The 24,486-nt window shown below is 36.8% G+C and overlaps 1 protein-coding gene across 2 annotated transcripts in view; it reads right to left on the bottom strand.

Moving 5' to 3' along the window:
- LOC140228970 (potassium voltage-gated channel subfamily KQT member 1-like) overlaps window positions 1–24,486 on the bottom strand; it is a 169,919-nt gene that overhangs the window by 8,352 nt on the left and 137,081 nt on the right. For both annotated transcript variants that reach the window (XM_072309229.1, XM_072309228.1), the window contains 4 exons: window positions 19,188–19,266; window positions 12,245–12,341; window positions 7,070–7,210; window positions 4,866–4,976 (listed from right to left, as the gene is read on the bottom strand). In XM_072309229.1, the coding sequence (XP_072165330.1) occupies window positions 4,866–4,976; window positions 7,070–7,210; window positions 12,245–12,341; window positions 19,188–19,266 (428 nt within the window). The remainder of the gene's footprint in view (window positions 1–4,865; window positions 4,977–7,069; window positions 7,211–12,244; window positions 12,342–19,187; window positions 19,267–24,486) is intronic.

Genomic DNA, 24,486 nt, shown 5'->3' with positions numbered 1-24,486 from the left:
TCTTACACAAAGAATAATTAACCCTCCAGACCTAAATGTCCGCTAATCAGGCCACATAATGAACAGGCCTAACATAAAGGAAGAAAGGGAAGAGAACATGTCTATCACAAAGCTAAATCATCTAAAGATCCAATCTTACAGATTTAACATGGTTAGAGATCAGTATTCATGCACATAATGCTAAGTGACCATTTTTTCCCCTTCAATGTTATGTCAAGTTGTTGCAAAGTATATTCTTTCCCCCTGCTGTTCATAAAATTTCAAAGCATTTAATGGAAAAAAAAGAGAAAATCATGTTTCATGCACAGGAGGTGCAATATCGAAGTAAAGGCAGATTAAATATACATACCAAAGCATTGAGTTGCATTTCTTTTTTGAAATTTCATGCAACAATATGAATCAAAGAAGACAAATATTTCCAATAGTATGATGGCATTCAGACAGTAAAACACCAAAGTATAAGCACAAATGAGATAGTTAAGAAAACAGCCTTTGCCTCTTTGTTTCTTTCATTCTCCTTCATTTTCTTTATCATCATATTGTATACCTTTATCATACTACTACTAATTGTTTCCTATTGACGAATAATAGTAGGGCAAATTCCACTAGTGCCTTCCGACTTGGCCTCCATAATTACAGTATTTTTCCAAATATTTTTTGACATCATAATGAAAAACTGTAAATCATAATCACTCATATCTTCTGACTTTCACATCTAACCTAGAAATAACTTCAGGCATCATTCTCTAAATATATAATACCACATTCATAATCACTATCATCATAGCTTCTGCAATTAGAATATCAGACATGGTTTTCATCACAAGACAGTCTCTTAGCCTTGGTGCCAGTCACTTGAAAGTAATTATGCCATCAGTCTCAGTACCCTAACAGTTATCAGCATTAGATATGAAGACATTTATTGTATATGCATCACTCACATATCATGGTATTTCAATTAAATTTCATTAATCCCTGGATTCTTCTTTAACCTGTTAAGGACAGACTGATTTTGCTACAACACGCATTCACCATAGACACTTGCCCGAGTATACTCGGGACTCGTCCTCCACGGGTTTAAAGTCACTATGTTTAAAAGATTGTAAGATGAGAGATTTCAGAATAAAACACTGGGAAATTCAAAAGAGGCTTCAGCATGGTGTTTTCTCACCCATTATGAAAACAAAATTTTTAGTCATTGCTCATCTGTTATCTGTGAGGAATGCATTAACAGCTGACAAAGAGCAAATGTAGTGATTGCTGGAAAAAGAAAATCTGCCAGGTTGGAAGTTTACAGAGAACAGTTTAAATTAATGCTTTTCTCCCTGTCCACATAATGTAAATGACAACATACAAATTTGGCTGTGTGTATACAGGAGTGATTTTTAGACATTAAATTTGTATACTTCATGAAAAGTAAGAATTGAATTATTCTTGATGAGAAGAGAACACTATCCGTAGCTGGCAGCACTGTCTCCAATCATGAGCCTGGAATTAAAATCAATTGTGGACTTCACAAATTGAATTTAATTGAATAAAGAGTGCCCCAACAATGCTCCAGGAAGACACGAGGGTCTTTGTATATTGACACTACACAGCAGTTTCCAAGCAATATCTAGGCAAACATTTGTCCCTTTCCCTGCTCCACTCATGGCTCTGTACATATCCAAGCCGTTGTGATTACACAATGCTAACACTACTGCACACCACTTCTTCCTGCACACACCTCTCTAAGGGGAGGGTGGATTTATGACATCACAACTGCAGTATGACGTCAATGCATCGGATGATATCATCTGATTAGATGCCACAGCCTGCAATCAATCAGCGTAGACAGCCGGGATGGCAAACCTCATCAAATGCAATTTTGTATGCAAACGCCATTTACTGTTTAACCTGGATGGCCTATTACTACTTAGCATGATTCAGCTTTTAATATCTAATCCCATGTATTCCCTGCAGTCATGACCTAACGTGTTCTAATTTAATATGGAGAACAAGTGTGATACTGCAAACTTCCCATAGGCAATCTTAAATGGAAAATATCGCATTTTATAACACTTCCTTGTAAGGGTCTGTGAAATTTCAATCATTTAAAAATTGATAAGCCTCATCATCGGCACCATGCTATCATCATTTATGTCATATGAAAAAAATATGTTCACATATCTTAACCCATCGAAGACGAGTCCCGAATATACTTGGGCAGTTGTCTATGGGAAATGCATGTTATAGCAAAAATTAGCCCGTCCTCAACAGGTTAATATTCTACGGGTGACAAATATGTCAGTACATATAAAATATCAAAATGACTGGAATGTTTCTGTAGGCCACTACAATGTAAGTTACAGCTCTCAGTGCTTCTAAGAGTGAAGTTTGATATTGTTTTGACAGAGAACTTTAGACTCTCCTCATAATGTCTGCTCTATTACCACCCATCCTGCCTGTCCCTGTCCTCTATTAATAACTCACAGATTATAAAGTCATATTCAATAAGCTTCAAGTGAGTCATTTTCAAGCATTATTTCCATTCTACACCTTTCCTGGTAGACATTACTAATACAGTGTCCTCCACTTAACAGGGATGGGCCAGTAGACAGTACAGTTGGCCCCACCCATCTGAGATGGGTCAGGACATGGAAGGTCACTCCGTCTTCATTAGTCAGCTAATAAGATACACCTTGTCCCCTCCCCCTCTTCATTTTACTGTCATATTGCCTGTAGGCAAATTATGCATCATTTACTGTGATACAATGGTTTCTTTAACTACGGACTGAAAAAATGGTAGACACATGTTTGACGACATCTGCACAGAGGATTACATGGTATAAACATTCCTTCCCTGAACTGGCTGTGTTTTGTATTATATGAAGTTATATAAAATCAAAACTATTATTTCTGTTCTCTTACACAAATCATGTTTGTCAGCTCAATTTGTGAACAGTAATATCTTGAAGGTTATATGCATGCAGAATAAATGAGGGTCACAATACACATTATTTTTCTTTGCATCTGATGACATCAACATTGTGACACACCCATGCTAGATATTTTATTGGGGTTACTTTGTAGAACCAAGTGATGAGATCCATCCTCACACTATCCTACCTCAGAGTACTGATATGGACCAGTAAAAGAAAAGAAAAAAACTTTTGCAGCAATGAATACAGAGTTTAACAGTTGGTAGAGATCAAAAGAGAGATATATAAATTGACAGATAGAGAGATAATCCTAGGTCTTTCCATGTTGTCCTAAGAAGAATTCCAAACAGCTACATTATTGTATGTTTAACACTCAAATACAAAAAAAGTTTTCCTGAATGAGATGCACAGGTAATATTCACTGTAGAATACATAATGATTCTAATTTTAATTAGGTAATTAGATAAAGACATTCATTAATGTGGCATCTTCCACATACACTTAAATGTACAGTTGTGGGCAGGGCATTTCAGCATGGGGATTGTGTTTTATGAATCTACCATGTACAAGTGTATGTTAAGGTCATTTAAGTATTGGTGTCAAATTTTGCTTCCTTTAGCAGGCCTGCAGATCCTAATTTAGACACCCCCACACATACTCTGAAATGGCAATTCTATGAAGATTTTAATGGACAACCTTTTCAGCAGACTACTTATATCCTAAAACAGGTTGATCAAAGTAGCGCTTGGCTCATAAGTAACAGACACCTCTAGAGCTTTAAAATGCCTAAGAGGGTCTCTACTATCCAACACCACAATCAGTGAAGCAAGTACAACATTTTTAGGGGAGATATTGTACTCCAGGGCCTTATCTTGAAACGACACACTTTGTCTATTAATACCTAGAAAGAGACGGCTGCATTTGAAGTGGAGTTTGTATCTGAAGTTCCCCTAAATATCCTGTGCCTCTAATAGCGAGTGCTAGTCACGGAGGGTGATAAGCAGTGCTGTGATTCATGTGGCAAGGGGGAGAGATGATATGATACGCTCTCCAGCTGGTGTGCTCATTTTAGAAGCAGACAGGCATTTTTTCCCCTAGTCTTGAGTTTGCTCATGGGAATTACAGGGAAAAAAAGTGCATGCTAATTTCATTTACCCAGCCTTTTGTCGGCTCTGTCTACTTATTGTATGTAGTTTATGTCTCCACTTTAGCATTATGTCAGGAGGGGGAGAGGCGGGCAGGAAGAGAGCAACTCAGTACATACATGTAGGACGAATATCATCAATGCAGCTGGGTAGAATGACTTCACCCCGTGTGATACTTCCTCAGCATACTAATGACAAGATGTGTACATAAGTAATAACAACGATTATTTTTTTGTTTACTCAGGAAGTGTAAACAGTCATCTCATCATGTATGCAAGGGACCTGTGTTGTCATTATACCCCAGCATTGCCATGAACTTAGGAGTACACCGAAATCCACAGGGACAAGGTGGGTAAAAAATACTTTCTCCATAACCTGAAAAACATAAAAAGCAGTGAAGAAACACTGCTCCATGTAAACAGGAAAGACAGTATTTATTCACATGTCAGCTGGTGGCTACTGGAAGACAGAATTAGCTTTATATTGACATGTCTCCATAGATTTTTGTTCCTTCCATTTACACATAGAATTTTTTTTCTTCATAGGAACAATGAATTTCTGCAGCATTTTTGCCCACATGAAATACAAAACCAGTCTGTTATCTGATCTGCCATAATGGTGGCAGTGGTGGGTGGGGAGGGATATCTATGTGTGGTAAAACTCTTCATAAGTGTAGTACATGCAAATGCTTCTCATTTTTCTATGCTTCAAAGGGTCACTAATTTAATTAAATCATGTTAGGGGCAAAAATGACATTTGATTTGACACAGCTGGAGTTGGATATTTTGTGCTTACTCACCGCTGGTAAGGCGAAGAAAGATATTGCAAATATGGAGAAACAGGAAGCTATCATTTTGCCAACCCAGGTGTTTGGGACTTTGTCTCCGTAGCCTATCGTTGTGACAGTCACCTGAAACACAGTGATAAAAACGTAGAAGTGAACACTGAAACATCTACATAGACTTATTAGACTGCCTTATCTTTATAGGATGACACAAAACTTCCTTTAAGAACAATTATCATGAAAAGATAATAGATTTCTCTCTGTATGGAGCTCTGACTCCTAGAAAGTAAGAATACTAAAAACTGCACAGAGGAAAACTGATTTGATGTGATTACAAACCTGTGACATTTTCATCATTCATTTGAGTAATTGTAATGAGTCAGTAAGGTAAGAAAAAAAATTTGCTTGTACAGCAGAATGTCAAACCGTCACATGATAGAAAACCAACACTGAAAAATTATCTCCGAATATGACAGGGAAGGGGAAAATATTATTTGGCAGGTTTGTCTTTCTAAAAGAAGGATGGAAAATATGAAGACAAAGCTATGGCATAGAAGGAGACTTACTGGCAGGCTGCAAACATGAAACATGTGGTAAATGCATGTACATGCCTGGATGAGAGAGAGAGAGAGAGCAAGCATGACACACTGTGTACATGTCATCTATCAGATTTGCCACTGTTTGGTCAGATGCTTGTCTTACAATGCAGTTGACACAAGAATATGCCTCTTTTCCTTCTCTTCCTTTTTTCCCCCCTCAGCTAGCAGAACATTCCATTCTGCTTGTGTGGTTTTTTGCAATAAGAAAAAAAAAGTTAAAAGTAAAAAAAAAAGTAATAGCAGGCTGGCATTACATAGTAACTGGGAGAGAATAGTGAGAGATCCTTAGACAGACAAGGAGAGACAGAGAGAGAGAGAGAGAGAGAGAGAGAGGGGGGGGGGGGCAGGCAGGTAAGCTCCTTCATTCTGCTGCAGTTAATCATGTTATTTCTTAAATTAGTCACCTTAAAATGTTTGATGTCAAAGCACTTACATGAGCAGTTCATCAATAAAGTCATATTTTTAGTTTGCTTGTTGGGAGGAGAGGGTGGTATTAATTGAAATAATGCTGTTTTATTTGCAGTTAGAAGCTGAGAAAAGTTCTGATTACATCGTAAAACAAGAAATGTTCGTTTGCATTTTAATTTCGCAAATTTCGTGAGAGCCAAGATTTGCGAAATTGAATTGCACGTGAAAGTTCTTGTCTACACTATATGCATTGAATGCTAGAGGTAACTCACAAATATTTCATGCCGCGAAAAAGGCCGTCGGCTCCAATTCACAAAAATTTAATGCTGCAAAAATATCATGTTTTACAGTAAGGTACAGACATTTTTAATGTTAATGTCAAGTGAATTCTGTTCTCTCTAAAGCCAAACTGTTGGAAAACATCTAATCATCAGTGCTCAATTGCTTGCATGATAAGTTTCATTCGTATGTGTCGCTATTCTTTGTGTTATGATAAAGTAACAAGACTTTTCACAAATGAAATAGAACATAGAATGTAAAAGTTAAAAATATTCACATTTTGTACAATCAGCTGCCAAAATATGAGCTTGGGGAGAATGTTCTTCAATGTTTACATCATGATATACCATTGTGCTTGATTTTGTTGCCTTATAAATTAGAGGCTAATACCTTGTGATTAGAATGGAGCCCAGATAATGATATCCTTGAATACATCAAAACAAGGAACCCTTACCAAATTATTCATGATTTTAGCATTAGATTCAGCATTCCTTAAAACTTGCACTAATGAACTAAATTTAGGACTCCTTAAAAAGGCCTGAAAGGTTAAAAATAGATCAAAATTTCTTCAAGACTCACTTCTATTCACTGAAATTTGACACTATTTAAAAATGATTGTTATGTACACACAAAAATAGCTCCAATACTCTGTCAGACTCAGCCTCAGCTATGGCCTGAAATTTGCTACTCTGGAAAAATGCTTCAAATGTTCAAATATCACTTCCAATATTCCAGAAAACCGACTGGTACTGTTAAAATGCTCACTCTGTACGTTAGATTCAGTCACTCACAGCATGAAATAATACTCTGCTAAACTGCTGTGAAGTTTAGGAGTATTTTGAGTTTAACAACATAACACATTACCACTGGATTTCACAAGCAGTTTCATAGTACAACAGGGTCACAGTTCTACAAGATTTGTTGATGACTTACCACTCCCCACCACAGGGCGTCTGCATATGTCTCAAACTGGTGGATCCCCTTGGCATCTTCATGATCTTTCTCAGCCAGATACACAAAGTATGATGTGAAGATGAGACCAAGAAAACCTATGTACAGTGTTGTTATCAGCTCCTGGAATGAGAAAAAAAGACAGGAAAAACACACAAAAGCAAGGTATGATGACTGAGTTTTATATGTGACCGTGCACCTCAAAACGAACATAAAGTCGAACACACTGATTTTGCATGAGGACTGAAAATAAGTGAAATGGGTCAACCTAGCCGAACTTGATTTTTTCATATTTTCTGAAAGAGCAGGTCTTCTTTTACATTATGCTTAAATTTGGTATCATAAAACGGGCAGGAAAGTGTGTTTTTTTAGCAGTTTATCTCGAACATTTTTGGTAGAATAGTGTGATTAGGTGTGTCTTTAGAATCCCCTTTTCATTTCTTGAAAACCTTGTACACACTCTTCACTTTCAACTCTAATAACTTTTGAAAGGATGATGCTACTGCTTTGAAAGTTGGCATTAATTATGGACAGAATATGTTAATATGGCATGTTCAATTTCACTTTAATCTGATAATTCCTTCATTTTTGTTACTCCGGTGGTTTACATCCTGTTTTTTTTTGTCCCAATCATCGCACAGCCAGCACGGCTTGGTAAAGATTAAGCTCTTGAATAGACACTGACACAGTTCACACTTTTCCCGAGTGAGTGCTTTCTTTCCAATGTTTAGATAGGTAAGGAGAGTCCATTTGATTTAAGTTATACATCATTTTAAAGCTTAAAGTCTGCTCTTTCAGAATATGGTCTTAACTAAAAATTCATGTCTGGAGACTTTTTGTTTGTTTTGAGGTGCAGGGTCACATATAACAAAAATGGTTGATACTTATTATCTGTATCATGAAATTCTCACAAGAAGGCTTTCCTTATAGCTTTACTTCAACATACCAACCAAAATGATAGCCTTTTATAAGTGACTGTCATACAACATATGCACCCTGATGTACAATATCAGTTATAAATGGCAACCTTGTTAACCTTTGGCATCTTAAACCTCAATATATGCATACACTTTCCTGGTGTTGTCTGGACTTTGCGGTGCACTATATTAATGTGGTGCCTGAGCTGCACACCTGTTCTTGTGAGCCAAAAGGGCTACAATTTCTTATGTTAAATGGGTTAGTCAAATAGCGGTTAGTGATTGGCTAAACACAGTCACATGACTGAGGAACATTGGTTATGTTCGCCCATGGGCACAACATTTTTGTAATGTTCTCCCATGGGAAAACATTTTCACATAACAAATGACAAACGATACGAAATGATCGAACGATCATATTTTTCACGCAATCGATAGGATAAATTTGCCTATTCCATACAATGTGAAAAAGCAGATTTGACTAACCCATATAATATAACAGATGATGACTTTTGTTGTCGGAAACATGTACCAAACGTTCCACCCTCAGGGTTTGAAATGCTAATTCGGGAGGCTATTTCGGGAGTCCCTCGACTTCGTCTCGGGACTTATATAACCTCCCTCAATAGCATTTCAAACCCTTCAGGTGGAACATTCGGTATGTTCCCTCCCACGCCAGTCATCATTTTTTGTTGTTCATTTTCCATCTGTGAAGATGGCTGGATAGCCCATATTCAGCTACACTAAGCTGGTCTTCCATGGGGTCCAGTTGGATGTGGGGTGGGACCACTTCACTGGGTTAGACACCCTGCTCTTTGCGATGAATGAATGAAGCGGGATCTTTTACGTGCATGAGCTGTGACTCTCTCATACACGGGACCTCCATTTTATGCCCTATCCGAGGGACAGAGTGTTTTGCCTCTTGCTAGAGGGGACGGTATGTTTACACACAACATTGCTCAGTCCAGACTCGGGTTCGAACCCGGGCCGCGTGATCGTGAGGCAGACGCGCTACCGACTGAGCCAACTCACCGCCCGTCATATATAATGTTCTCCCTATAAAGACCAGGTAGATTTGTGAGTACTATTCAGAGTATACTGCTTTGTTGGATGCAATGATTGCTCTCTTATGATTAAGAAGGGAGACTGATGCCAGAATCTTTATACTCCCAAACCGCTCTTGATGGATTTTTTTTTTTTCACAAGGAAACTTCCACAAGGAAACTTCCACCAAATACATAAAACAGGCAGTTTGAAAATTGTATTGGATGACTTTATCTGATGGTGCAAATATAGAATAGAAGGGAGAATGAGAGGAAGTAAAGTGACTGAAAAGAGGACAGAGAGTGAAGTCAAGTTGGTGATGAGCAGCATGTAAAGTTCATTGAGAATCAAGATGCAGGCACTGCCGTGCCCCTAGCTGCCATCTGGATATGGGTTGCGGAGACGAGTTCTAAATTTTTCGGAGGCGCTGTTTAAGGGAAACTAATTGAGATCTTTTCTATTTGCTGATTGAATTGCTCTATTTCCTTACTGATCTTCAATTTGACTGTCTGGAAAGTGTTATTACTTCCCTGCACGTGTCATACAAAATGTAGTCACCTGCTCTATGAGGGGTAGGGAAGGGAAGAAATGTGTTCATTATACAAAGACATGCACAGAAAATGTATTGTGTGTGTGTGTGTGTGTGTGTGTGTGTGTGTGTTCGTGTGTTTGTGTGTGTGTGTTTGCATGCCTGAAGGTACAAAGACAGTCCAGCAAGTTGATTTTAGCAAATTTTGACATAGTCCTGGATACTATCAAACAGAAAATGAATCTTCAGTGCATTTATAAGCTCTATGAAAATTTTTGAACATTTTGTAAGTCAAAGATATGCAGCATACTTACAGTTTACAGATAAAGAATAATCATAACAACTTTGATTTTGCAGATAAGAAACTGATGGAATTATTTGTTGGACCAAGGAGTTCAACACTGATTTCAAAATGCAGAGAATTTCAGTTTATATCATAACACTTAGTTGTGTATACAAAGGAACAGCATTATATGAAATGTGGTTTTTGCAGTAGGTGATTTATTTTCTTGTTGTCAGCAGGAACCAAGGACGCATTTGCATTTATTACCTCCGCCAAGGGAGGACGTTATGTTTTTGGTACCGTTGGTTTGTCCGTGCGCAAAATAACTAAAAATGTAGCCAACGGATTTGGATGAAACTTGCAGGAACTGTTAAGAATGATACAAGTAACAAATGATCAAATTTTGGTAGTGATCCGAGAATTTGGGGGGAATTTATGAAGGATTTTTTATATTTTGGCAGGTAGGGCCAATGAACTTGGGAGTTCAGGCTGCGCGTATTTGAGGTTTGCATGCGTGCACTAAAGTGAGTGCTCTAGTTTCTGCTAGGGCGAGGCACGCCGTGCAGCTGAGGGTTTATGACGTAACAAAGGCTTCTATATTGGGAAGTCGGGCGACTTTCAGCACACAATGCTATAAAGTACGTATGGGTGGAAATCACTTATATCTCTATGGAAGAACAAGATCAGTGGTGGAAATTAGTTGCATGCTTGGCGGAGGTCTGTGCTCTCAGTGTGCTTTTCTAGTTTTTACATTGTGAAAGGATTAAATAGGTATGAAAAATAAGTTGTGACAGAATATTTTGATATAGCTGAAATGAAAAATATGAATTAGCAATATTTTTTTTTCTGGAATCGAGGGTAATTCTATCTAAGTGTGTAAATAGTTTAAAGGGATAGTACAGTATTGGTGGAGATGATAATTGGGCTTTTAACTTTTTGCGAGATACCAAGAAAACACTTATGAAATAGTACAGAGCATACCATTTTAAGAGAAATTCAGTTTATTTGATGAAAATTGGGTTTGGAATGACTGAAATATCCAAAAACAAAGTAAAACAAAGCGATCGTAATAAAAGTTGGGTTTATTAGAATCGCTCTGTTTCGATATCTCAGCCATTTACAGAGGATGAAAAAAAAACCCCTCAAACTTTAGCATCTAAAGCAGGTAGACTGCATTTGTTAAGAAAATGGGAAAACATTGACCTGGACTGATGATTTGATACATCTGCACATACTATATTCTGTTTTCAGTTTTCCTTGTTTCCTGACACAATCTATACTCAATTTAATTCTTGTATTCTGTCTGTTTATGACTTTGCTAACTGTTTATTCAAATATTCAAATCGTCAGGAATATGGACAAGAGGGAGTGAAGCTGAAATAATGGAGCATGAATATGTGGAGCTTTATTGGTGTTTTTTAGTGTATGAGTGGATAGCAGTGTATGTGAATAGATCTCTGGGTATGCTGTGACATTGGATTAGTCAGGGGATGCAGGGGGGTGGATCGAGTAATGGAAATAAGGGGGTGGAGATTTGATTATGTTATAGAGGATGTTTAAAGTATGAGATTTATGGTATATAGGTAAGGAGATGATTTTGCAATATTGGTGATATTTCATCAATGATATATAGACAGATGTTTATATGTGGGAACATGTGTGGGACTAGTGGGAGAAGGTAAGGGATAGATTTTGGACATTGGTGAGTAGGGAACAATTTGTCAGTGTGCTTTTTCACACAATGGATTCTGTACGATTTAATGTGTTCACTTTGTTTGATTATACAGTATAACCTGATCATGATAATCTATTATCAAAATTATGTGAGATGTTTTCAGTTATTTCTTTTTATCATAATTAGTTGATTTGTACATTAATGGTTCTATTTGTCAACACACTCAAAGTGATTGTGTAATTTTCATATGCATCATAATACGGAGTCAGTGATAACATGTGTGCATGAGGAGGGGAAATGAAAGAGAGAGGGAGAGAGAGGGAGAGATGAAGATACTGTCAGACAAAAAAGGATGGAAATACTAAACACTGTAAAATTACATGTTACTGCTGCACTTTATGTGAGCACTGCTTCACAAATGTGCACAGGGTAATGTATAGCTATAAAAAACAACAATGAAACAAACAAATGTAAAAAACTAATGGTGAGAGCATGTTAAAAATTTTGCCCTGGCTATGAGCCAATAGGAATTGTGAGTAGAAAACCTATATATTACTCTTCCAAACATTAACAATCAAAACCTTAGGCAATCAAAACTTTTAGTCAATCAAAACCCTTTTGCCTCACCAAAATATATGCCAAGTATATCGTGGAGAAGACATGCAAATAGGGATGGAAGAGAATAAAGGTAGAGAGTAATGTAACCCACCTGCCGATGAATGAAAACAACTGATCCCAGCAATCGCCATGTCCCTCCCTGTCGGTCTATGTGTAGCATCCGTAGAATTTGGAGGAAGCGAACTCCTCTGTAGGGTTGGACAGAGAAGAGACACTGTAATATTACAACCTGAACAAGGGACTGATTTGGTCACACAGTTGGCATATGACCGGCCCACGGGTCATTTCACTCACGGATTCCATTTACATTTACATACAGGAGTAAAAGTTAGACTTCAGCAGTTCAAGAAAAATCCAAGAATACATACCATCTGCTCCACTCACTTCATCCTTCTTCTGTTAAAAAAAAAAGACTTTCACACAGTTGCTCTGAATTGTAAGTTGTTTTGTGTGTGTGTTTTCTTACAACCAATACCTAACTAGATGAGCTCTAGGTAATATCAATCTTACCTCCAATTGAGAAAAGCCTACACCAATGTGCTTGTTACTTTGGTCAGTAAGTCATGTTATAAAACATTTTAATTACAAAAATCACTTACATTCACAACTGGCCGGGCAGTAACAAATCATCTGCCATGGTTAGCACTTGCTTCAAAATCTTTGAGAATTCAAATTTTTGGATGAAAGGTTCCTAAGTTTAGCGACATCTTATATGAACTACATTATTATCTCTATTACAGTAAGGGTATCTCAACACCTGAAACACTGCAATGTATTATTCACTGCAATCCTGGTAGTGTTCCACTCAGAGGGGGAAAAACACATTGAAACAAAACAGGGCAAAACACACAAACAACAAATACTTCTTTTAAGAGAGGTTCAAGAGTGCATCTTCAAATCCTTCTAAGCATGAACATGTTAACACAGACCTACACATATTATTATTATAGCATGCTGCTAAGAGTGACATATGTCATGGTGTGATTAGAGGTCCCTTTATATTGTCAACACACTAAAGCTCAAAGGTCTTTTTTTCCCCAGAGGTATCTGTTGCAAGTAGTACACATACTGAGGCAGTCACTGCAAGCTAGGCCGAAGGGTCAGGACAAGACTTCAAAGCATTCCATTGAGTTCTCGACTTCATAACAGTACTGACTGAGATGCAAAAGGGTGTTTACTCCACTGTGTGAGTCCATACTCACACAGTGTGCTAGGCAGTGACCTTCTGTCATTCTAATTCTTCACTGATGGAATATTAATCTTACAATGTTAGGATGAACATTTCACTTGTGCTGGAAGCCTTCTTATACCAACTTTGCCAGCTTATTGATCAAGGACTGTACAAGAGCAATCTGCAGATATTCCTATTACACAACAAATCAGCTAAATCACTAAATTCTGCATTTGGCCTCTTGCAAATTGGGGCAAATTATTTGTATAGGGCCCCATTTCTCTCTCTCTCTTCTTTCGATCTTTAAAATAACAACAACAACTCTTGCTATACGCAGACAATGTCTATATGTAACATGACCTTTGACACGAAGGATTAACATTTATTCCTTTTAGATACATCTCCCATCTATTTCTTTACTTTTCCTTCCAGGTAACATTCCCAATGGGTTTTCTAAGCTGAAATTATGACTGCAACATTATCATGTCAATTAAAGTTCTGTGACCTTTGCCTTTGAACTTTGAACTTGTCAGTTTGTCTAAACTTTAGTTTATTCATACATTTTCTTCCTTTTCAATTATATGTGCACTGGACACACCATTCTGAAGTTAATACGTTATGGCTGAAGAATTACTTCTTATTTTTGGTCTGAGAAAAATGACCTTTGACCTTTGACCCAATCATGTCATACACACAACTGTCTAATTTTATCCCTCCAATCAGATCAACAATCACTGGACATTCCTAAGCAAAGCTATGACTGCAATGTCATTTCAGCTACGTATGTTCAGTCACCTTTGATTTTATGGAACTTTGCCACCAACTGATTCAGAGTACATCTACATCATGTAGATTATCTGTGTCAAGTATCCAGATATCCATCCAAGAGGTGTTTTTTTTTTTTTTTTTTTTTTTTTTTTTTTACTCAACATAATGGGATATGGCAAAGGTCAGAAGGACAGAAAGAGAGACTGAAAACCTGAAAAATTCAATGCTTCCAGTCCTCTTTCAGGTACAGGCACAAGAACAAAATTCCAAAAGTGAATTGTCATTTAGTGGTGTTTATATATCTATGCGCTTTGAGTCAAACTTGAGCTGTGGTACAACAATCACTGTCCATTCATGAAGACCTTAGTGATGCTAGGTAGAGATGTTATTTGAATATTTGTCTTGGGGCCTCCCAGGTGACTGAACCCTCCCACTCTCTGCTTTCTCGTTTCCCCCCACAGTCTTATCACTGTCTGACACTCCACAACCCACTCACATTTATCACCATCAACATGGAGCCGGAGGAGAAAAGTCATAAAAGTCTCATTTTCTCCATGGGATAAGACGGGCCAATGGATGTCTTTGTTTCAGAGACTGGGAACATGACATGTCTCCTGCTCAACTCCCAACACACAGCATACATTTTAGATGACCCTCCTACACACATAGAATATTTAGAACACTCTCTCCCTCTCTTTTCCTTTCCTCATATAACCAAAGTTCCTTCCAACTTAAAATAATCTCTTGTCTTGATAGGTCACCAAAACTTGACGACATTACTTTTCCATTATTTATCAATGTAAAGGACACCAGAGGCTATCATCCATACATTAATTAGTATAACGGATACCTTTCGTATCTATTTGTCATTAATAATTTGATATCAAAGTGTTGGTGTTTCAAATTTAAGATATTCTTATCCTTGCACATATGCTTAAATGTTTATAAAATAAGTGCAAAAATGCCTAAAGGATACCATTAAACAAGTGGGTATCAGAAACTAAAATGTACTGACTTCCAAATCCAATTTACAGGAAATTCTTGGACTTATAGTTCATCAACAATCCTCCACTCTACACACCTCCTATCTGGCCATTCATCATGTTCTGTTTGAATAATGATGTCCTTGCATGCAAAATTTGTCAATCAATCTGATGCCATCGATTTAGGATGGGAAAAAAATGCTCTTTAAAATCACCTCGTATGTCTTCTGTGTCCTGTCATTTGGCAGCTAATATCCAATATTCACAGCTCACAATGCAGTCAGTCCTTCATATAGCATGTCAAAATGCATTTCTCTACATTTTAACCCCGTAAACCAACATGTCATCTTATACAGTTTGTAACCATCCCTTCACAACTGGCAAAGTGATCCTTGTGATTTTTTCCTCAAATCTCACTCTTGCCCTGAAGCTGTTGAAAAGTTCTTTGGTAGCTCTCACAGGAGCACATCATTCAAATCATTTATAAACTGTAGTTAGTAATTGTACTACTGGGATACCTATATGTATCAAATATTAAGTGTGTGTGTGTGTGTGTGTGTGTGTGTGTGTGTGTGTGTTTTCCCTACAATACTATGGAAAATGTAGGAGACAGAAGATAAAACACTCTCAAACCCTTCCTATGCCAGGAAGTTTTGCCAGTGTGTATAATCCTATGAGATTTCTGTGTCAATCCGTACTCAAAGCACACAAAGGGTTAAATTACTTCAGAAATTTAACCCAAACCAAACTTCTGTCTGTCATGTATGTTTCAGGCCTCATTTATCACGGTCCCTTTGAAGTGCAAAGCTGCTGGCCTAGAATACAAAGATTTGGGTGTATTGTCTAATCACATTGAAGCTGCCTGTTTCAATGATGGACGTAAAATCAACATATTGTCGGCAGTCATCTGAACCGTCAAATATCCCAATTTTTGGTCAAATTTTTGATTTTGAGATTTTCAGTCATTTTGATAGTGGACATTCCATTATATATATTGTGATATTTTCAGCTTCTAATTTAATGTAATTTTTTGTGTAATCATCACTTTTGAAGAGTCTAGTCATTTCATTTTGTTCATTTTCCCATAGGTGTAGGTATTACAAACCAGCGATATGCCATCCTCTCCTATATACAGTACGATGGTACAGATGACTGCAAACAGTGCGCATGGTCAACCAAACCTTTGTATATTGGGCGCATTGACTTTGCATGTAATATTAGTGATATACAATGGTTCAGTGACTGCAAGTACTGTGTGCACGCTCAACAAAACTGTTGTATATGTGATAAATGACAATGGTCTTTGCAAACTGAAAAAAACATACAAGTAGCTCTCTTGCGATTTCTCAGATAATTCCTAACAATACAATTTGATGAAAACATCACATGTTAGAGTAAGAATTAAAGTCTGACGTATTACCAAAAAAAAAAAAAAATGCCAGACACAAAAGTGTGGCAATCTTCACTGAACAAAGAGTAAACTTCAAACAGGTTGATCTCAAAATTTTCATGTGAAAATTACATATATGAAGGTTCAGATGACTACTGACGATATGGCACTCTTTACTGAAATCTGAACCTTCAAATCTTCTACTGTGAAAAGTTAGTGCTACACTGACATGCTCTTATGAGGGTATTAGATATTCTTATACTTTCTACTATAGACTTGCTGTTGATTATTGTTGCAAGTGAAATTTCATACGTAGTACATTTTGAATTTGCAATGTACAAAATGTAGGTCCTACAATTCAATCGCTTTTTTTTTTTTTGTGATGCCTGGTTGCCATTAACATATACTACAATTATGTGTGTGATTACCTGCTGAAGCCCATAACCAACTGTTCTGTTTGTATTAGCTCTTACTCATCTGTGCCAATGTTGCTCAGAACTATCTAAAGATATAAGCCAGTTTGTAATTAGCTCATGTACACCTTGGTGCAAATGACCTTTCTTTTTTCTCAGTTGGTTAGGCACTTCACCGTTTTCAAAGCGGCATAATGCATAAGCTTGCCCGACATAACAATTTATGGAATTCGTGTTCAAACAAAGTATGAACTTGAGTTTAGACTAGGTGACCAGAATAGTCCGTCAGTTGACACTTTAGCAGGCATCTAATTCATTGTTTCGTATTGAATGCAATAACAACCTTTTTCTTTTGATATTGCCAAATACCAGGCTTGCTGTCAGGTGGACGTGCAGGCAAGCACTATTTAGATAAGGATCACATGAATAATTCATCATTACATCACAGATGCTTATCTCAGTTAATTAATAAACCAAAATGCCTGTTGGTACAAATGACCTTTTTCTGCTCATGCGCAAAGTGGAATTACGAACTGGTCTATTCATCTAATGTCTTGATGCAGAATAGGAGTAAATGAAATCTTTCAAATCTGGACTGATGAGCGAAAAAATCTCATAAATCTTCTCTACTCATGATACTGTTAAGTATTTCCTTCTCTAAATGCGACATCTTTTGATTATGATGCATAATGCACGAAGCGCTTGCCACACAGGCTTCTCAGCGATGCCAAGTTATACATGTCATACTCTAACTTGCAAGAATCTTGTGTGATTTGAATGCATTGAATGCCTTCGGTGCTCATCATCATGATTGTTTTTATCTTTTACATAGGCCCACATGATAACTTGGAATTGCTATAGTGCATCAGAATTATCACTGTTAATGTGCTTCACTGATAAATATCTGTCCAAGACTTTTGGCATTGTTATAATTATTCTCTGTGCTGTAAAATATTTTTACCAAGCCTTTTAACAATTTTCACATTATTCAATTCAATACCCCAAAATGTCAGAAATGAATACAAAGGTAATTTTATAACGATAGTTTAATTCCTAGGGCTGCCATGCTTGGGGCAAGTGAAATGCAGTCCATGTACACTTTGAATGTAACAACGTATACCATATATATACAATTCAGTGGCTTGGTTGGAATGCCTGGTTACCAACAGAATAACCCTGTTCATAAAGTGTATTGAGTGCATGTGGGACCATCCAAGCAAAAGATGACCTACTTACATGGCACTCATTTAAGAGAGAAAGGGAGGGAAGATGAATGAATGAAATCCAATGGTGCACATCATTGGGTGGAATATTTGGAAACTTTTTAATAAAAAAAAAAGTAAGATGGTAAGTTGTTTGATCATTGAAATTACAAAAAAAAAAGAGAGAAACGAAACACAGAAATCATATCTTTATATCATTGTGTAAATTTCTCATGTACTGATCAAATCATTTAAAAAGCTAATACATACGTAGTGCAGCAACTGACTGGAGGAGGTGGTATCCCACTCCCACACAAGGGAGCTTTTGTATATCACTATCTGACATCCCAGGTTGTATCTATTTATGGATACTTGAAAATTATTTGATTATGTGTGAATAGATACTTTCAGACAGCAGGTTTGCAAGCATTGCTGGAAATGTGTTTCACTAAAATTTGCACTGCACACAATTTCATGGTGGAGAGTAAACTAAAAGAAAGAGAAAAAGAAACATTGTGCAGAGAATTTAAGGGGACAAGGTGATCCCCACCATGCCTCATTCTGATTCCCTATGATCACAAAAACTTGATTTCATCAAGATCTTCTTACTCAGATATATCCCTTGTCACTTGAAAAGATACAAAATACAACCTCCTTGTCTACTGCTACAAAGCCTATCTATCTGGCCAAAAGTACACTGTGAATATCAACTTCATTACCATCTTCATCACTTTTAAATGTTTCTTTTTAAGGGTTTTGTGTACGGATTTAAGGAATATATTATGATCAGTGCATCCATTACAAATACATTTTTGTACCCTTTCCCCCTTTGGAATATACTTGGTCAGTATTGACCTTCTCACTTTTTAATGCTTTACACTTGCATTTTAAAGTTGTGATTCATGTAAATGCAATAGTTTACAATAACATTTGTATAGTAATATCTGTTTAAAAATTTGGAAATAAATCATTCCCAAATTGATTCCACAAAATGATCATGATCATAGTGTGATATACTTCAGTCAAAATACATACACCTTTTGTACTATTTTGTACATTTTCTCCTTTCTGGCACTTTGAAGAAGGAAAAGATGGTACAAAACCTACCTGATTGCTGATGCAGCAAACACTTGCCCCTCAGACCCAAAGCACATTACGGCAGTTGATGATATCACTACAATTAGATCTGGATTTAAAAGACAAAAACAAATTCAGGAAACTGATTAAAATTCAATTACATAGTAAAATATCAGAACAAAAACATAAAAATTGCTGGAGCACTCTGATATTGTGAACAGTGCTAGAATTCTCAAACAAAACAACCTGCAAACAATTTCTGCTAGGTTTTACCTCTTTAAACAGTTTTCAAAAATTTAGTTATTTATCATTATTATTTGATAATGATACTATGGGGGATAGATGCTGACAATATGAGCACATTCATAAATAGCAGATGGACAACACAAAATGAATAAAAAGGAGCCTAATACTAGAGGAACTTTATCATTAACTAACAAGTTTAACATGAGTTTTTTCTTCTTTATTTGAGAATATAAATCCATCTCTTGATTGGAATCTAAAAAAAAAAAATGAATATCTGCTGGAACATGAAAGGGAAACTGCAATAATTTCACACTCCAATAAACAGAATCTCTTAGCTTGCCATGCACTCATAAAACATTCTTCAATCTTCTCTTCAAATTGGTTTCAAGCAAATCTGCTCTTTGAGGAGACTGTAAATTACATGGTCTCTCTTCTCAACCCCCTAATTTTGCCTATGTTTCTAATTTTGTTTTGCTTCCCCCTGAATCTCTCAGTCTTTCTCTCTCCTAATTGCCATCAAACAAATGGGAAGGATATGATGATCGGTTTCCATCTCCAGTGAAGCATGCACACTTCACACCAGCCGATAATCACACTCAAGCAGCCAAGCACATCTGGCAGTCAACTTCAGTGCATGAGTTTTCTCAGCCTGCACCTGCACAGCCCAGAAGTCATCAGGCTCTGACATGAGGAAGGCGTTTCAATGGCAAAAACTAGCACTAGAGTATTCACTGCATTCAATCTTGGTAGCTGCTGCACAAATGTCACACCACTATTGAAGCTTGTGAATTAAGGTGCAAGCAATTTAGTGAATACTTCAGCCTCAAATGCATTAAAAGTCAGCAATATAAACAAAACAACAACTAAACAGCAATTATAAATAGACAAAAGCATGATAATCAAGCAGAAAACAACAACAAAAAATACTCTTGATCCATGGTAAAAAAAAAAAAAAAAAATGAGAGAGTTACACCTACAATGTAGCAAGCCCATTTACTGGCATTACATCAAGGGATTCCTGGCTTGCAATAGACCTGGAATTTGACTTCTGGAGCATAATGGTAATGGTTTGCTCACATTTCACTGGAAGAGAAGAGACGGTAAACATTGCATGAAGCCAAGGCATGGCTGATCACCACTAATGAGTTAATGTACATTTACATGAATAATTGTCAGTGCTTGTCCCTCATGACATGCTCAGCACTATAGCAGCAGGCAATGGGAGCTGAAGTAGATGGGCTGGACTGAAGTGAGCACGCACTAAGATAACTAGCTGGGGTGGATGGTCTGACTCTCAATGCTAGCAAAGATGGGAATAATGCCACCCATGGGATTGGCCTGGCTGGGGATGGCTGATTTCCATGACTTTATTATGTATGTGTAATTTTCTGTATCTTCTGCCATCTTCAAACAACATGGTCTCATGATCATACCAGTATCATACCTACTACTGAACATAATTATGTGACATAAGTTAAAAGATGTTTTGCCTCACTGAAATACCACATAAGATTCTTGGATCTACCTGTCTGTGTCATTATATTCAGTTACAATTTATCCAAGTTCAAATATTCATTTGAATTCCGGACTGCATCCACTCTTTTTCTTTTTTTTTCAGGATATTGCACTAGAACAGCAAGCATCCATGACTTTGTTCAAATTGTTGAGATCAAAATATGAATGTAGTCTTTTATTTCTGTATCATATAAAGTCAGAGTGCAATATAAAAACAATGACTTGTGAAAAGAAAAATACACATCCCCTTGTATACATCAACTAATGTCAGATTCAATGCAAGGGCTAAAATGCTGCAGCACCACACTCCTAGATATGACATGGATAATAACATGAATTTTGTTATACCACATCTAACTGAGGTGGCAGTATGGTTTCAACACAGTGGGTGCAATGTGTATTATTACCGTTTGTGAGAGTTCTGCTACATCTGAAGAACTAATCACAAGTATGTTTTTCATTTTTCTATTTCAAACTATGATCTTGATGAAGTACTTGCAGTTCTTTATTGCTATTGTATTATTACTATAAGATAAAAATGCCATTACAACAATTGCCCACTGAAGTAACTGAAGATGTGTAATAATAGAAAAGCTTCACAAAACATGAATGTAAATGTGTGTATGCCTATATTAGGAGAATTCTGGACAGAACCTTCAAAGAGAGGAATACCACAACATGGCTATCTACTGTAGTTTCAAAGAAGTGATAACAAATTCAAACCAGTAGCACGTACTGCAGTGATAGTGAGCACTCAAAGAATCTATCAACATTCCATCCAAGGTTTATTTTTTTATCTCAATGATGGTTTTCAATGTGTACACTATGGCACATCTAACTGGGCACTGCTGTATTGATCGAACTGCTGTATTGCAGTGGGATCAGCCAAGAATGTGGGAAATCTTACAAACATAAACCAGAATCAGTAAGCAGTCATTCACAGAAGAGCTTGAGATAAGGATATCATTCTATGAGGTATTTTGCTGTACTCCTGGAGTGCTCTAGGGCCAGTTGCTCATGGCAGATATCTTAGACCTGGATTTTACTGGCCTTATTCAGAGAATGATGTAGATTAGATTCCAATCAAAGAAGATCCTTTTTTTTTTTTTTGCTACTCCACATTTGTGCAAGTTTGTATCCCTGCATCAGATAGTAACTAAGCAGACTGTTTTCCACATGGTGATGATGATGATAATAATGATAATAATGATAATGATGATGATGATAATAATAATAATAATAGTAATAATAATAATGATAATAATAATAATAAAAATAATAATAATAATAATAATAATAATAATAATAATAATAATAATAATAATAATAATAATAATAACAATAATAATAAAAATTAGTTGGTACACTCTCCGAAGTATGAATAGTGAAGAGCTGAGGGCATTATGTGACCTGCTACAGTAGCTGCCTCCTGTGTGGAGGATAGCCTGATGCTATAAAGCTGATGCCAGAATTGGTGCTTGCAGTATCTCCTACAGCAGGCAGCTTTACACTGGGTTGACCCCATTAAACTTCACAAACCAATTTATGACACTCTAATAGATTGGCAGTCGGAAAACTCAAGGTTGTTAACTGGAAGGCTGTTAACTCCTGACAGAATTATCAGAGCCTTAAGCCATGTCTCACTACAATTAAATGGCTCTGAGCCGCCTCATGCACAAGAGTAATGCTTCTAAACAGCAAATGTCTAATTGCCATCATTTTGCATGGTCACTGGATATATTATAAATGAGTGGATATAAATATATACCTTCTTAGTATATCTCTATTGTACACTTCTAGGATTGATTGTTTTTGTTTTGTTTTAAATTGCAGGTTAGAACAAAGAGAATATATCATCAATAAAGTCAAAGATGCGATATCCATACTCACAAAATTGAAAGAAATTTGCTGGAAAATGGTTAAAGAAGTTAACTTGAACAAAGACTAGTCATATCTCCATGTGGAGGTATTCACTCACATTCTCCACTAGTGCAGTAAGATCTCTGACCAAATCAGTTTGACAGAGAGAAGGAGACACTTATGGCATCAGCTCAACCTATCTTTACAATATGATAAAATATTGACTCAAATTCATTTCAGTGTGTTCCTTTTGATTTCTACCTCAAGCTTTTAGTAGTTATCACACCTGTCCCAAACATATCCTCAAAAGTTAGAGTTTTGTGGGCATGATATTCTGTGATATTGTACAAGTGTAGCTATTAATATCCTAATTTTGCCCATTTTCTTGAGTTATTTATGATCCTTCAGCTAAGCCGAGTATTTCCATTTAAAAATTTGTGTAAATTATGTCTTGTGCCCTCAGTGTTTTAATTACTGATCAAACATAATGCCCTTATTAAGGCTTTGAATTACACATGCATTCAAGGTATCTAAATTAACACAAAGTTTTGCATTATGTCTAGTCAAACTATTTAAGCAGAAACTGTGCAGGCATTACCACTAATGGAACCCTTTTGATCCTTTATGAATCAAGGCTGTGGTATATTTGATTGTAAACTCACTACTGCCGATGGATGCAAATGGCCCTTCGGTTGGACAATTAAGGTAATTGTCCGAGTAATGGCAGGGATGTATAGCAGCAGAACAGATTAGGATTGGAACAAGAGCTTGGATAAAGGGCAGGGAGAAACATCCATGGTTGAGAAATCTAAAGTTGGACATGGCCGTTGCCCATGGCTGGACAATCTCTCATTAGTCTGAAAGTCATACCAGACTGGCTTCTTTGCAAATAGATCATTGACAAGTATCAAGGACAAAGGAAGGACAACAAAAAGGGACAAGGTGAAATGGTTATAAACATCACAGAACACAAGACATTCCACTTGAAGTGCACATAATATGGCTATTAATGTACTCTGTTCTAAAAATCAACAATACTCCTAAGAGGTGACATTCTATACACTGCACCTGTGACTTTAAAACTAGAAAAGAGATAGAGGAAGATAGGTTTATGGTAACACCATGTCACATGTGTAAGCAGTCATTGAAAGGATTGTTGTATGGCAAAAGAAGAACCTAGAAAGAAGAGAGAGGAAAGGAAGCCACATAGAGAGAGAGAGAGAGAGAGTGTGTGTGTGTGTAAGAAGGCAGATAGTGAGAGTCAAAGGGCAGTAGTGAGCTGGATGTTGAAGTTGCACCGAGGGAGACAGAAGGCCTGTAAGAGACAGGGACAGTTGTCGGGAGGAACAGAATGAGAGTCACATAAAGGGCTTAGGAGTTGGGCATGGAAGAATCAAGGAAGATGAGCCAGAAAGGAGAATTAAATGTTGGAAAATCATGGATATAAGAGAGTAAAGGTAATGAGAATGTGAATTTCCAAACGGTGCATTGCAAAACAAAGTGAGAGGAAAAAAAAGCTGATAAGTCATAGCTAATGTCGAGTATGGATTGAGGATTTGAAAATTACCAAAATATCATATGCAAACAAAACAATCTATAACAAAAAAACACATAGTAAAAAGTACTTTGAATGATAAATCATATAAAATGTGTTATGCTATTAAAGGAAAGCGTTATCCATCTCAGAGTGTTTGAAGATGCATACGTA

This window comes from Diadema setosum, chromosome 5, assembly GCF_964275005.1.
Source record: "Diadema setosum chromosome 5, eeDiaSeto1, whole genome shotgun sequence".
NCBI lineage: Eukaryota > Metazoa > Echinodermata > Echinoidea > Diadematoida > Diadematidae > Diadema > Diadema setosum.
The sequence above is the reverse complement of the archived record's forward strand: the minus strand, read 5'-3'. Positions and strand labels throughout refer to the sequence as shown.